The 14830-nt window shown below is 43.3% G+C and overlaps 1 protein-coding gene across 3 annotated transcripts in view; it reads right to left on the bottom strand.

Annotated features, from left to right (window-relative positions):
• The window catches only part of ST6GALNAC3 (ST6 N-acetylgalactosaminide alpha-2,6-sialyltransferase 3), a 210845-nt gene that overhangs the window by 85763 nt on the left and 110252 nt on the right, over nucleotides 1-14830 (bottom strand). For 2 of the 3 annotated variants that reach the window (XM_069981472.1, XM_069981473.1), the window contains exon 3: nucleotides 5465-5898. In XM_069981472.1, coding sequence (XP_069837573.1) covers nucleotides 5485-5898 — 414 coding nt within the window. In that variant the 3' untranslated portion in view covers nucleotides 5465-5484. The remainder of the gene's footprint in view (nucleotides 1-5464; nucleotides 5899-14830) is intronic. The other variant, XM_069981471.1, reaches the window with a different exon arrangement.

Raw genomic sequence — 14830 nt, 5'->3', positions numbered from 1 at the left:
TGAGAGTACGAACAGACAACGTTGCGTGCGTATGCTATATCAACAAGCAAGGAGGTACCAGATCCCAAGCTCTACTCAAGGAGGTAGAAAGGATCTTCAGTTGGGCAGAGGGGAGGATAACGAGGTTATCCGCAACCCATATCAAAGGGGAACAGAACGTGCTCGCAGACCGCCTCAGCAGAGGCCTTACTATTCCGGGAGAGTGGAGTCTGAAAGAAGAGGTTTTCAATCAGATAGTGGACAAGTGGGGTCTCCCCCAAATAGATCTAATGGCGACGAGAACCAATACCAAACTCCAGAAGTTCTGTTCCCTATACAAAGCAGACAGCCCAACTGTGATAGATGCCATGTCCATTCCGTGGAAGTACCAGCTGGCATATGTCTTTCCGCCTGTATCAATGATACCGCGAGTATTGGCAAAGATCAGGCGAGACCAGGCGTCAGTGATTGCAATAGTTCCCTTCTGGCCAAAGAGATTTTGGTTCCCGGTCCTTTGGAACATGAGCAAGGGGAACTTCTGGAGACTTCCCCTACATCAAGACCTTCTCTCCCAGAGCGGACAACTCTGCAACAATCTGAAATCATTCAATCTGACAGCCTGGAGGTTAATAGGCCCCTATTGAGACCCGCCGGGTTATCACTAAGGGTGTTGGAAACGCTTTCTCACTCTAGGAGTGAGGCGACCAATAGATCCTATGAAAGAATAAAGAGGATTTTTCAGAATTGGGCCACTCTTAAAGGAATAGATCCAGTTTCTCCCACAGTACCAGAAATCCTGGACTTTCTGCAGGACGGGTTCGACAGAGGCCTGAGACCTAGTTCCCTAAGGGTTCAAATTGCAGCCATGTCAGCTTTCCTAGGCAGAAAATTGTTACAGATTCAAGAAATTAAGGACTTTACCAGAGCCATCGATAGGTTGAGGCCTCCATTAGTCAGACCGGTATCTGCCTGGGATCTTGGCCTAGTCCTCAAGCGACTCTGTGGCGAACCCTTCGAACCCTTACAGGAAACAGACCTCAAGTTTCTTACCTTTAAGGTGGTGTTCCTGCTAGCGATCACGTCAGCAAAGAGAGTGGGAGAAATACAGGCCCTAGGCTCCTCTGAACCATATGTGACCTTTTTTACAGACAGAGTTATCCTCAGATACCTACCAACGTTTAGACCAAAGGTGCCTTCCCACACAAATCTGAATCAGCCAATTCTTTTGCCAGTTTTTTCTCCTCCTTCGGAGGAAGACACGGATTTTTCCTCACTTGATGTTGTCCGCGCTCTTCAAACTTACCTTTCCAGGGTATCTGAATTCAGGAAGGAGGAAAATCTTTTTATTCTTTTCCAGGGAAGATTTAAAGGGAAAAAGGCCTCCAAGCCTTTGATATCCAGGTGGATTTCCGACTGTATTCGTACATGTTACGAATTAGAAGGACTTCAACCACCAGAGTTCTTGAAAGCTCATTCTACAAGAGCGATATCAACGTCTTGGGCCGAAAGATGCTCGGTGCCCATTGAAAACATATGCCTTTCGGCAACTTGGTCTTCTCCTCTGACTTTTGTCAGACATTATCGTTTAGACTCCATCCTGTCTAAGCGAACTGAGTTCGCTAGATCCGTTTTAAGTGTTGTATCTACTGAGTGCCCTCCCAGTGGGGGTAATTCTTGCTAGATCCCCATCTGTTGTGAGGCTAATAGGACGCTAGGGAAGTTAACATTTTGTCATGTTAATGTGTTTTCCCTGAGTCCTATTAGCATCACAAGAGTCCCTCCCTGTTGACTACTTTAAAAATTAACTGAGGTAAAGGGGGGCTAACGGCAGGATATAGCCGGCAGGGGGTGGAGTCACAGGTTTATTTCATTAAAATTCCTTTGTCCTGAGAGCTCATAGGGGCGGAAACACCCCCATCTGTTGTGATGCTAATAGGACTCAGGGAAAACACATTAACATGACAAAATGTTAACTTATAATGTTTACCCCTGCCCTTGCCGGCTGAGAATTTTTGTTATTTTATATCCAGACTTCTCCTTTAAAGTTGGTCAAAACCCACCAACATCACCATTACTTGACAACCATCTAACATGTACTGGGGCCACCTTCTCCAATTCTGCGGGACAGATGCTTGACTCTTTCGTTCTTGGATAGATGAGCAACCAGACAAGTCACTTTTTTCCCTCTGCTTTTTCTAAAATCATGCATGCTTGGCCAATCCAAGTGTTCCTGCGTACGGAGGGATCGTGAGAGCTAACTATCCAAAATGTATGACCAACTCAACCCTAACATCTCCATTGGTGGCAGGAAGTCATTATTTTTATCACTTAGGTTTGTATAGGCGTATAGGAGTGATATATCAGAACTGCGGAGGTATGACCTCTATAAAAATATTTTATAGCACTGAATATTGTACTTATTAAAGATGTGGTTTTCAATGGTGATTTAAGGTAGATTTCCCCCCCCCCCTCTTTGTCATCGGTCCATTCTCACCGCTCTCAACCTTTTGTACCGCCGCATGGATCTCTGCCACGTAGCGGGGATTGTGACGGCTCAGTATAATGGTACGGCATTTGAAACAATATCTCATGTCCCCATCAGGAGGAACCTCGGCTGCCATAATGCTCTTATCTCCTTGTAGGACTCTGACACAGTCATTCCTTTTTACATTGTTCAGCCGGGTAGCGAGATCCATTACTTTCTCTGACAAACTGTATTTTTCCCGGTAATCTAATACTCTTTAAATGAGACTCGAAGCTTCAATCTAAACCAAACAAATTACATTTCAATAACTCCGGCACTTTTATCAGCGAGAGCGGAGTTATGGTTTATGAGGGAGCTGAGACTAATTATTATAAAAAAATGTTTCCCGGACCACCGAGGCTCCAGATAAGACCGCGCTCCCGACACCGGCATATTGGCTGCTTTACGCCATTCGAGTTTTCTTTTTTTTTTTTCTCCCAAAGTTTCGTAATGTAAGATATGTTCAATAGCTTTTCCATAATTGTGCCCAAAGGCCTAACTAGGAACGTCACTTCTCCAGATATCAGAGAATAAATAATGCAGACTGGTAGCTTTCATCGCCTCCTAGGGGGGCTCATGTGTAATGAGGGAACAATGTACCGATGATACTGATGTTATTACGATGCAAAGCGAGAGACAGCCTCGAAGAACGCAACGCAAGATGATCTAAAGACAATGCAAAATTTATATACCTATAATGACTGCGGAGACGGTTAGATGAGACTAGTAGAGGAGGGCGGGAGATTGAAGCCAAAAAGGACACACACTGCATTAGCGGAACAAAGAAATAGTACATCAAAATCTTAGTGGGCAACGAAGTCCATGTTGGAAGGGTGAGTAGTCTAGGGAAAAATTTTGGAAGGTAAAAAAGGCTCTTGCCACTATCCTGAGTATTGTCTTTACTGGTAGGTGGCCATAAGGTGAAGCTATGGAGCTATGTTTCAGTTCGCACACAGAGAACAGAGCCAGACACGGGCTATGACCGGGGTATGACCGCGCCTGGTTATTGCCACTCTATCTCCCACCCTAGCCGCTACACAATAAATGGAGTCTTCTGCTTCCGTATCTGTTCACTGCGTAGTATGAGTCCCGCGGCTCTGCTCAGCTGATCGGCAAGAGTGTTGGGTACTGGCCCACCACTGATCAGATGTTAATGGCCTGGCCTCTTAACCAATAGTATGCCCATACGAAAAAGCTCCTTTAATGTTAATGTTCTACCATAAAATTAATTAATGGTAGTGTTGAGTGAACTTCATGAATGTGTCCGAATTTGTCAACTTGTCTGAACCCGAATTCTCTGCATTTAACTCCGTCTGCATCTGGAGAAGTTGGATGCTGTCCTAGGGAGTCCTGGAAAACCTGGATACAGCCATAGGCCATGGGCCATATTCATGTTTTTCAGGCAGTCCTCAGGCTACATCCACCTTCTCCAGACACGGGGAGTGAAATGACGAGAGTTCGGATACGGAGAAATTGCCAAATTCGGACACTTTTATGAAGTACACTATTTAAAGGGGTACTCCAGCGTGGGGGCACTTTTGCGGTGCCCGGTCGCTTCCGGGTGTCTGACGCGGGCCCGAGATGTGACGTCTCAGGTCCGCTCAGCCACTCAGTGAAGGAGGCGGGATGCCAGCGCAAGAGTACCCCTTTAATGGGAATACCTTAACAGTATTAGCTGGTGAAACATGCTAACTTCTAATATGGAGGGTTGGATTTGTATTATATGTACAACAAAAGGCCTTTTTACCTATTAAAGGGATTGTCCCAATCAGTGGGCCCACTGTAAACACCAAAGTTCCAAAAACATAGTATGCCTGGTCCCTTGCGTCCACTAGCAAAGTGAAATTGAAATCCTTTTTCTATGATTCCATCCCTAAGATCTTAGACTCTAGGAATTATTTTTGTTTTGCTTGTATAGTGCAGCATAAGTTATTATTAGAGGATAAAATATTCTTTTGTAAGCCTTGTATATGTGCTTACCTGTTTAGCTGAAGTGACAGGCATATGATTTTAGCCATATTGATTTGTATTTGCCCTCTGAAATGATTTCCTAATTCTGCCCACATTTCCCATGAAGCCTCTGGCCGAGAGAGGGGGTGGAGTCTCTTCACTACAGTTCTTAATGAGATCTCCTGGCTGGCTGCTGGAGTCCAGTAAAGATAAGACTCTTACGTGGCTTAATATAATAATTTTTTAAGTGTTTTATGAAGATTTCAAGTTGTCAAAGCTGTATAAAAACATTGTGTGTTTATCGCGTTTCGGCTGTGTTTTTGCTGTAATTTTCCAAATTGCAGCAAAAATATTAATTTCTACCACCATTTGTGCAATTACAGTAAAATAGCCCAATTTTGCCACAATTTCAGGATAATAAAGAGCATAATTTCATTTAAAAAAATTTCAAAAGCCAACATAGGAACACAGCCTATGGGGAGGTACAATGTAATCCCACAGAGATAGCAGCAGCAGTATACAGACTGAGCTGGGTCTGTGAGATGTCAGGAAAGACCAGGTAAGTGATGATGTCATCCTGTAATGTAAAGGATGTCAGCTGACCCACTTCCTCTGACACACTAAACACTGTGATTTCCTGTGGGTCAGACTGGCAATCATATGATCCAGTTATAGTAATAAAACACATAAACCCAGCTGAGCTGGAATGAAACAGATGGCACAGTAGGACAAGTCAACTAAATATGTTTTTGAGCTATAGATTGATGTAGAAAAATATCATGAAGAATTTAGGAGTTCGATATAAGGGGATACAGACTACCATAGGCATGCAACCTGATAGTTCAGATAGGAAGTACCGACACTACCAACACTGCCCATTTCACGTCTATACAATACCATTGGGGTATGATTATAATACAATGCAATTACAGCTATTATGCCATATATGCAAAAATTGCAAATGCGTCCTTTCCCGCAATCATAACGTGTAGGATGATATTCAGTAGTTACCCCATAGAAAAGCATGCATCTCACCGATCTCTACCGGTCTCTTTCTTGAAGATGGTATCGCAGTAGTTCATACGCATCTCGGTTGTTATGTAAACCTTGGCACTGTTGTAATTTTCCACTGTTCTCCGTAACATGTTGTAGACTATCCCCTTTCCGTCTTGTCGCATGTTCCTGAATGGACCCCATATGACATAGACTGTATCATTGCTTTCCTTGAAGAAGTAATCGGGGTCCTTGAGCAGCAGAGGTACACTGGTGTGGGACACCACCCGGATTGTGGTCCTTTTGCCAACATCTTCCGTGTAGCCTTTGGTTGGAGCATTGTTCATTCTCCATATGCAAGAAGACTGGTCGATCTCATGTCCTGCCTTCTGACCCGTCATCTGCCCAGAATTTGAGACAATTGCACAATGGTTGCAGTCAAGTTGGAGAGGCTGGAGAAGAAACCAAGAAGAATCATCAGTTTATGGGATGTTACGTATGACACTAAATGACAATGGTTACACACTGTTAAAGGATACCTGTGCCGGGGTGACAGGCTCCCGACCCCCCGTTAGAGTGCCCTATACTTACCTCATCGCGCCGGGTCACGCTTCCTGATGCGGTCGGGTCACGGAGATTTCAGCTCCCGAAGCCCGGCGCGCGCGCTCACAGGAGAGTCCGATGCCCATAGAGAATGACGGAGCATCGGACTCCCCATTCATTCTCTATGAGCGTCGGACTCTCCTGTCAGCGCGCGCCGGGCTTTGGGAGCTGAAATCTCCGTGACCCGACCGCATCAGGAAGCGGGACCCGGCGCGATTAGGTGAGTATAGGGGGATCTAGCAGGGGGTCAGGAGCCTGTCACCCCGGCACAGGGGGTGACAGGTCCTCTTTAAGGTCAACTATACAAGTAGAACGTATTCTCTTAATTTTGACTGAGAACAAAATATCAAAAAACAGAGAATGAAAACATCCAAAAATCAAATATGCAAAATGTATTGCTTTACTTACTTCTACCTAACTTTGAGTGACAAGATCTTCTCTTGGCTTCCCTTTATACATAACCAGAATCTCTTCTGATTTGTATTCAAAAAATTTGCCCTAATGGATACTTAAAAAAGGAAGAACTGACTGGATGGTCCCCATGTTTTCCAGAACTCTCTAGGGCTGCATCCAACTTCTTCAGCCACCGGTTATCAAATTCTCGGTTTGCCAATGTCTAGTCCCCACCCATTCCTTACTGGGAGGCGAGAGCCTGTGAACTTCTCCCCTCCCCAAAGAAACAACACTGTTAACCACGGGGAGGGTTATTGGTCCAAGGATCATGGAATGGGGGAATGTACATCCGGGAATGGGGGAATGATATGACGTAGAAAGATGGAGGAGAAAAAAAAGAAAAATGATCGGGAGAGCAAAAAAGTGTGTGAGGTGGATGGATATGGATGGACATGTGATAGAATGTTGATCCAGGGATTATTCTGATTGACATTGGAGTCGGGAAGGAATTTTTCTCCCTTTGATGGGGCAAATGGCATCTGGATCATAATGGCTTTTTTGCCTTTCTCTGGGTCAGCACAGTAGGGTTCTGCAGGTTAAGGCCGGGTTCACGCTACGCAAAAAACACGGCCGTATTTCATAACAACGGCCGTGTTTGCGCAAACAACGGCCGTTATTTGCAAAATAACGGCTGTTGTTTGCGCAAATACGGCCGTTGTTATGAAATATGGCTGTGTTTTTTACATAGTGTGAACCTAGCCTGAATTTGATGGACTCTTGTCTTCTTTCATCCTTATTAACAAATATGTGAGATAGATGGATGGATGGATGGATGGATGGATGGATGGATGGATAGATAGATAGATAGATAGATAGATAGATAGGAGATAGATAGATACTGTAGATAGATAGATAGATAGATAGATAGATAGATAGATAGATAGATAGATAGATAGATAGATAGATAGATAGATAGATAGGGTATGTATATCATAGAGACAGATAGTTATAGGAATATTTTGTTTGCTACCTTAATATATCACAGACAATTTCAGAATATTTTTTTGTTTCTCAGTGACTTTTGAGTCAACACAATTTACATATCAGATAATTCCTATTTCTGCAATGTATCCAATACTTTAGAGCAGAAGTTTCTGTTTCTAGTAAGAAGTTTCCCTCTTTCCCGTCTCCTCTATCCCGCTGTTATTATCTTTCCTTTCAGACATCGTCCTAAAAAAAAAAAAAAAAAAAAGAGACAGATGCAGAATAACGATTTGCTTCCCGTGCTGGATATTTTCTTTTTCAATCAAAAAAGCCATAGATAGAAAACAAGAAAGTGAGAGCCATTAATATTGCTTCAATTTTATTGAATAGATTTATGGATAATCCGGGCATAAAACAGAGAAGCAATATAAAAGCGAGCGGCATATTGCATATTTTATTTATACGTATAAATTGCAGTCTGCTTTGCTGGGAAAGATTACGGTTAGTTATATGAATTGTCTCCTAACAAAGCATGTCAGCTGTAATCTGCGCCGCTCCTTCAGAAGCCGCCGTGCGCCGCTCTTATCGCTCTTGGATTTCTGTAAAACACTTGGATTTTATACGGATAATAAATGTCATTGTGATTGTACGAAATAAAAAATATGCATATTTCAGCACCGAGATGAGGTGGGATTTTTTTTTTCTTCTCCCAACCATAATGAGCGATATAATTAAATATGTAAAGAACATCGCCAAGTAGTGGCGGTAATAAAGTCCTTATTGTTTTAATTGTATTTGGTTACCCACAGAATAAAAGCCATTTGTGAAGACGCGAAAGACGGCGCCTTGAGGAAACCATATGGATTCATGTGCATAGAAGAGCGGTTTCCGGATACAGCTGTTTACTATACGCATGAGGAGACAGCTAAATCTTCTCCATGTATCTGCCAGTGTAGGCAAGATGGAGAAATGAACATGGGAAATGAAAAGAGGCGTGGCTTAAAGGGGGTGTACACATGGCTTAACTATGTTTTTGACGTTTTGGTGGGTATGTCCAAGGACATCCAAGAATGTACCATCCAAGAGGGGAGGTAAACACTAGGGGGGACATTTATGAAACATGTGGCAGGGGCGTACGCCAGGGAGAAGGCACAGATTTGCTGGTTCTCCCTGGCGTCCACCTGCCGTATGACAGGGGGGCGCGGCAAGGAGAGGAGGAGGTGTGTTCTCCTCCCGCACCGCAGTTATTATTATTTACGCCTATGGGCCTAATTTAAGACCGGGATATGAGTACGCCGGCCTTCATAAATCCCTCTCATGTCTTAGATAGTGCCCATCTTCTACTGTTTTAAAGGAGATATATAGTAGAACTATATGAATTAAACTTTGCAAAATTGCATTCTTGCAGTCATTTTTTTTTTTTTCATCCGTTTTATGCAAAAATGATTTAACGGATGAAAAAACGATGTTCCATTGACTTCCATTATTTAAAAAAAAAAAAAAAAAAAAGATAAAAGATAAAAAAAGAATTGCATCCTTTTTTTTTAGCAGACACAAAAACATGATCGACCACATTTTTGTGTACATTTTTTTTTTTAATCATGGACGTCAATGGGAATACGGATCAGAATGGATGCACACAAATACATCAGTTTTTCGCCAAAAAATGGAAAAAAAAAATGGACGCAGTGTGAACTCTAATGACGCACATTGGAATCATGTATGAAACGCTGCGCAAGAAATAGGAACGAAATGTGTGAACATTGCCGTAAAGCATTTGCAAATATTTTTCCTTCGCAACTGCAAAGAGTGGCATTATACAGCGATTTTGGGGTGTTGGGTGCACCCAGGCATGCTCCCCCTAATGTCCCAGTGTCATTCCGGAGGTGTTGGCATCGTTTAGGGAGGTTTCATGGGGGACTTGGTGACCTCCAATTGGTCGAATTTTGATTTCCAAGTGCCTCAAATTTTTTTCCCATAGACTATAATGGGATCGAATACTCGTTTGAATAGTCAAATCTCGGTGCCTATTCGATTCGAATTCTCGAAAGTCGAATATTTCACTACTCGCTCATCTCTACTAATGATAATCAACACCAGAATAGTCCTGCTGTACAGATACCTAATTCCTATTTAGGATGGTCCTATAGGGACTAAAATTAGTCCAAACTGCGGAGGCTAACATATCAATGGCACTATCAGAATTGAAAAGATCTGGCATTGTGCAAGTTGCTATGCAGTGGCACTATAGGGGCTGAACAGAGTAAGGGCCCTATTACACGGAGCAATAATCTGCCAAATTGGCCTGATTTGGCAGATTATCGCTCCGTGTAATAAAGACAATGATCATGAAAACGATCATCGGCTGGGGTCCTATTACACGGAGCGATTTTTAACGATTAACGACTAACGATAAACGATTGAAAGATCGTTTATCATTAACCTGAAATCTTTCACCATATTACGCAGAACGATGGTCGTTAGTTATGATCGTTACTATGATCATTATTGTGATCGTTACTATGATCGTTTATTCCATCTGATCCCAGCAAAACAATGAACAATGTGCAATTACACTGAACGAGTGAAAAAATGCGGAACTTGAGCGAATAAATGTGGAATTACAGCAAACAATTAACGATAATTTTAGGTTCAGAATTAACGATCAACGGCATACGAGCGATTTTCCGATTATTGCCTGCAATTACACAGAACGATTATCGCTTATATTCGAATGTTATAATGATTTTTTGCACGATAATGGTCCCGTGTGATAGGGCCCTTAGTCCTGCCTAAAAATCATCTGCCACTGATCGCGCATCGCTGCATGTGTAAAAATATAGTAAACTTTATACATACTTGTACATGTTTCCTGGTGTTCTTCTCGCTTATGCCTGCTCGCTGCTGAAACTTTTACACTGGTCTTTGAATGATAGGCCGCTCAGCCAATCACTGCCCATGGTGGTCCCGTCATGGCCAGTGATTGGCTGAGCGGCCTGTCACTTCAGTTCCAGATAACAGCGGATGCGGGGAGCGAACAGAAGTGGGAATATATATATCTATGCTGTCAGTTTTCTTTTATCGTTGCCGGACGCACATAACCCTGTGTGGCCGGCAATGACTTTTATACTGGCCGATTAACGGCCGTAGGAGCGTTTCTAGTAACACTTGTTGCCGTTAGTTATCCCGTGTAAAAGGCCCCAAACTGTGACTGGATGACCAGATAATTATGCAAAGATGTTTAAAGACCCTTATCAAGGCACCTTAGTGTCTCACGGTGGGTTCAGCTGTCAGTATTAGATGTAATGGTCTCTACTAGGGATGAGAGAACTTTTGAAAAGTTTGGTTCGATCCGGCGAACTTTCGTTAAGTTCGGATTCGTACGAACCGAACCTAAAACGAACCTTGCTATAACGGCTGAATAATTGCAGCTACAATAGTGGGAGTCTGATAGGATATAGTTTCGTTTAGTTGCAGTTGCTATAACAGTTGCTATATCCTGCCCACTAAGGCTTCGTTCACCCAGGCTCACAAAATGGAGGACAGCCTGAGAGCGCCGGGCCTGACATCGTTGGTAAGACACCGGGGCAGGTTGGACTGCAGTCAAAGCGGTGGATGGTTGCAAGCTGGTGGAGGCAGAACTTTTCCAGAACTGCCCCCCTAAAGCACCAGGGAGGTGACAGTGGCAAGAATGGGCTAACTTTCTGGTGGTCTTCTGGGGGAATGTTGACCCAATGGGCAGTAACAGACATTTACTGCCCTTGCCCATAATTAAAGGACCAGACATCAGCACTGGGGTGCACGGTCTTGGACACCAAGATACCCAATGAGTCGCCTACATTCTTCTACACAACTGTGCAGTGACGGGACCGCTGATGGCACTTTTTTGTTTCTGGGACAGCTGATGGGACTTTTTTTGTTTCTGCGACAGTAATGGGACTGTTTTTGTTTCTCAGACAGTGATGGGACTTCTTTTGGGGACTTTTTTTTTAAAACTTTTTGTTGTTGCGGCTAAACAGGGTTCCCCTATTTTGTAAACCTGATTGTAAAGATATGAACTAATTTTCCCTTAATAAATTCGATCAGCTTGAACACTGAAGTTGCTTTCATGTGTCTTGGTTGATACTCACAGACAGCTGTCACATTACATTTTTGATTAGGCAGCACCCAGGTATATCTGAGGAGACTAATTTAAGGTTTCACCCTAACAGGGGTGACGTCACACATCTTGATATTCACAGAAAACCAGGATACAAGGGATTATAGGAGTAATAATCCCTTGTATCCTGGTCTATTCTGTGACAAAGTACAATTTTGCGTCGAGTTTGTTATTTTTACCAGATTCGCAACAAACTTTCTCAAAGTTCGGTTCGGTCCCGAATCGAACTTTCCCCTAAGTTCGTAACGAAACTGGTTCGTAACGGTTCGGTTCGCTCATCCCTAGTCTCTACCAACCGACCACCGTCCAATATTGTAGTTGAAGATAGGGGTCAGGTGTGATGGAAAATCACCACTTGGCCCCTTTGTTTTGGTAGAGATAAGCCGCAGCGAGAGTTCTTTGACTCAAAAGTGAAGCAAACCATGCTTTTGAGTCAGAGTGAAAGTGTAGGAAGCAACCCGCGGGTAATCACCAGGTGTAAATAGGGTATCCGTATTTCGGAAGGCACAATCGTAATGTGAACCCGGCCTAATCAAGCTCTATGGTGACCCCATGTGGGACCTATAATGGTGGTCATGCTGGTGACCCCCAATTCTCCCAGGAGTAGAGAAACATTTCAGTAAAAAGCTACATGGTAAAATCACAATAGGCTTTGTCCATGTTTAATTACGGCAGTGGCATTTTACAGAAGTGAAGAAAGGCCGTGAGCCGCGTTATAAAGAAAACCGGGATGAAGAGTCACTTTAGAAATGTGATGTTTTTGTTCTAGAAACTATTTTCGCCTCCCACTGGCGATAAAACCCACGCTAATGTCCTCAGCCGAGGATTTGGGCTTTCAAACCCCAGACAGCCAGGCCATTATCCAAAGGCTAAATAGCCACTTATTTAACTTGTTTTAGAACCAAATGTTTCTCAATTTATTCCATTAATAGTGTAAAAAAAAGAGTTTACAGAATTATTCCCCTATTAAACTCGCAGCTTAGTGTTTGGAAACGTCCGGTTACTGTCACAAATTACCATGTCTATCCGAAACAGCTATGAAACAGAGAAAGCCAATAAAAAAGATGTCAGGTGTCCGGTGTGGTGTAGTATTGAGGAGGTGTCCTGTGTGGTGTAGTATATAGGAGGTGTCTTGTGTGGTGTAGTATAGAGGAAGGTGTCCTGTGTGGTGTAGTATAGAGGATGTGTCCTGTGTGGTGTAGTATAGAGGAGGATGTGTCATGTGTAGTGTAGTATAGAGGATGTGTCCTGTGTGGTGTAGCATATAGAGGATGTGTCCTGTGTGGTGCAGTATAGAGGAGGTGTCCTGTGTGGTGTAGTATAGAGGATGTGTCCTGTGTGGTGTAGTATAGAGGATGTGTCCTGTGTGGTGTAGTATAGAGGAGGTGTCCTGTGTGGTGTAGTATAGAGGATGTGTCCTGTGTGGTGTAGTATAGAGGACCTGTCCTGTGTGGTGTAGTATATAGGAGGTGTCCTGTGTGGTGTAGTATAGAGGAAGGTGTCCTGTGTGGTGTAGTATAGAGGATGTGTCCTGTGTGGTGTAGTATAGAGGAGGATGTGTCATGTGTAGTGTAGTATAGAGGATGTGTCCTGTGTGGTGTAGCATATAGAGGATGTGTCCTGTGTGGTGCAGTATAGAGGAGGTGTCCTGTGTGGTGTAGTATAGAGGAGGTGTCCTGTGTGGTGTAGTATAGACGATGTGTACTGTGTGGTGTAGTATATAGAGGACCTGTCCTGTGGGCTGTAGTATATAGAGAAGGTGTCCTGTGGGCTGTAGTATATAGAGAAGGTGTCCTGTGGGGTGTAGTATATAGAGAAGGTGTCCTGTGGGCTGTAGTAGACAGGATCTGTCAGTATTTCTACATTGAATAGTACAGGGCATAAACATGCATGATGCTCAGAAACATAACTGCACTCCTATTGGTAACAACATGATCACAGTGTGGCGGTAACTACTACTATGACGCAGCACAAGACATTATTATGTACCAGTTCTGCTTTACTTCCCACGTTTTATACAATCCTTCTGACATTCAGCCTGTTTGTTCTTCTCATCTAGTGATACGGGCCGCCAGGTGTTATGACTTCTTACTCATCAGTCTTCCTCCTGCCCATCTATCACTCTGTCACCCTGGAGGCATCTGCCGCTTGCAGCCTGACCTATGAGGACCTGGTCTTGTAGCAACATTAACTGTACGAGGCCAGGGACATTTTGTATGCATTTATCAGTGGCCAGTTGGCTTTAAGTTAATGGAAAAGCATGATTTCTCTTAAAGGAACATTACACTAAATGTTATTTATTTATTTATTTACTTTTTTTGTGGATTATAGATGTTTTTTCTTAGTATTTTACTTTAAATTTATTTGTAGTACATTATGAGGGCGGCCATCTTGCCCGAGTTGTTTTTAACAGCATTTACTGATATGCTTTACAGCAAACCCCATAGACATAAACACCATAAACATGTCTGGACCCAATTCTTTCTAAGCATGCACTGTGACCTCATTCTACAGGTGAGGAGAGACTAAGCTCCCATTGTCTCCACTATCTATTGATATCATCTTTTGCTGCAAAGCAGTATAAATCACTTTCCAGCAGCCTCCTCCTTATCATCACAGACAGAACAGGAAGCCCCAGCAGGAAGTAGGGAGGTTTTTCTGTACCAAGTCAAAGTAAGCTCTCTTTTCCTAAATTTACTGTTTTTATACTCTAATTGTCTGGACTGTAAGCCTAGAGAGATCAGGCAGGGAAGACAGACCATGAGCCCTAGAGCCAAGCCCCCCAGAACTGTCCCAGCCTACTTGCCAACCTGTCCCTAGTCTATCGGTGACAACTGGGCAGCAGTCCCTTCCTACGTAACAGTGCACACCAAGACCAAACAAACACTACAAGGGATAGTCAAGCAAACAAAGTAAAGTCATAGAAAGCCAGGGGATAAAAACAGCAAAAGGTATATGCTAGCCAAATCTAAAAAGACTTAGAGCAAGAACAGAAATGAGAGTCTGAGGAATTCAGAGTACCGGTACAGGTTGTGATTGGACCAAACCTCTGGCACTGAGACCACATAGATAACAGGCTTGTGGGAAGGAAGGAGAGTGGTGAGGGGATCTATCAATCACTCAGGTTAACCATCGAGGTCAGCAAAGAGACGGGTGTGGTGCAATTCAATCAACACTGCAAGGAAGGAATAGAGCAGTGTTCTGACCACAAACAATAAGTGTCCAAAATCAGTCAACAGCACAAC

The sequence above is a fragment of the Dendropsophus ebraccatus genome, chromosome 8, assembly GCF_027789765.1.
Source record: "Dendropsophus ebraccatus isolate aDenEbr1 chromosome 8, aDenEbr1.pat, whole genome shotgun sequence".
NCBI classification, from domain to species: domain Eukaryota; kingdom Metazoa; phylum Chordata; class Amphibia; order Anura; family Hylidae; genus Dendropsophus; species Dendropsophus ebraccatus.
Note: the sequence above shows the minus strand (reverse complement) of the source record. Positions and strands in the feature narration are given on the sequence as shown.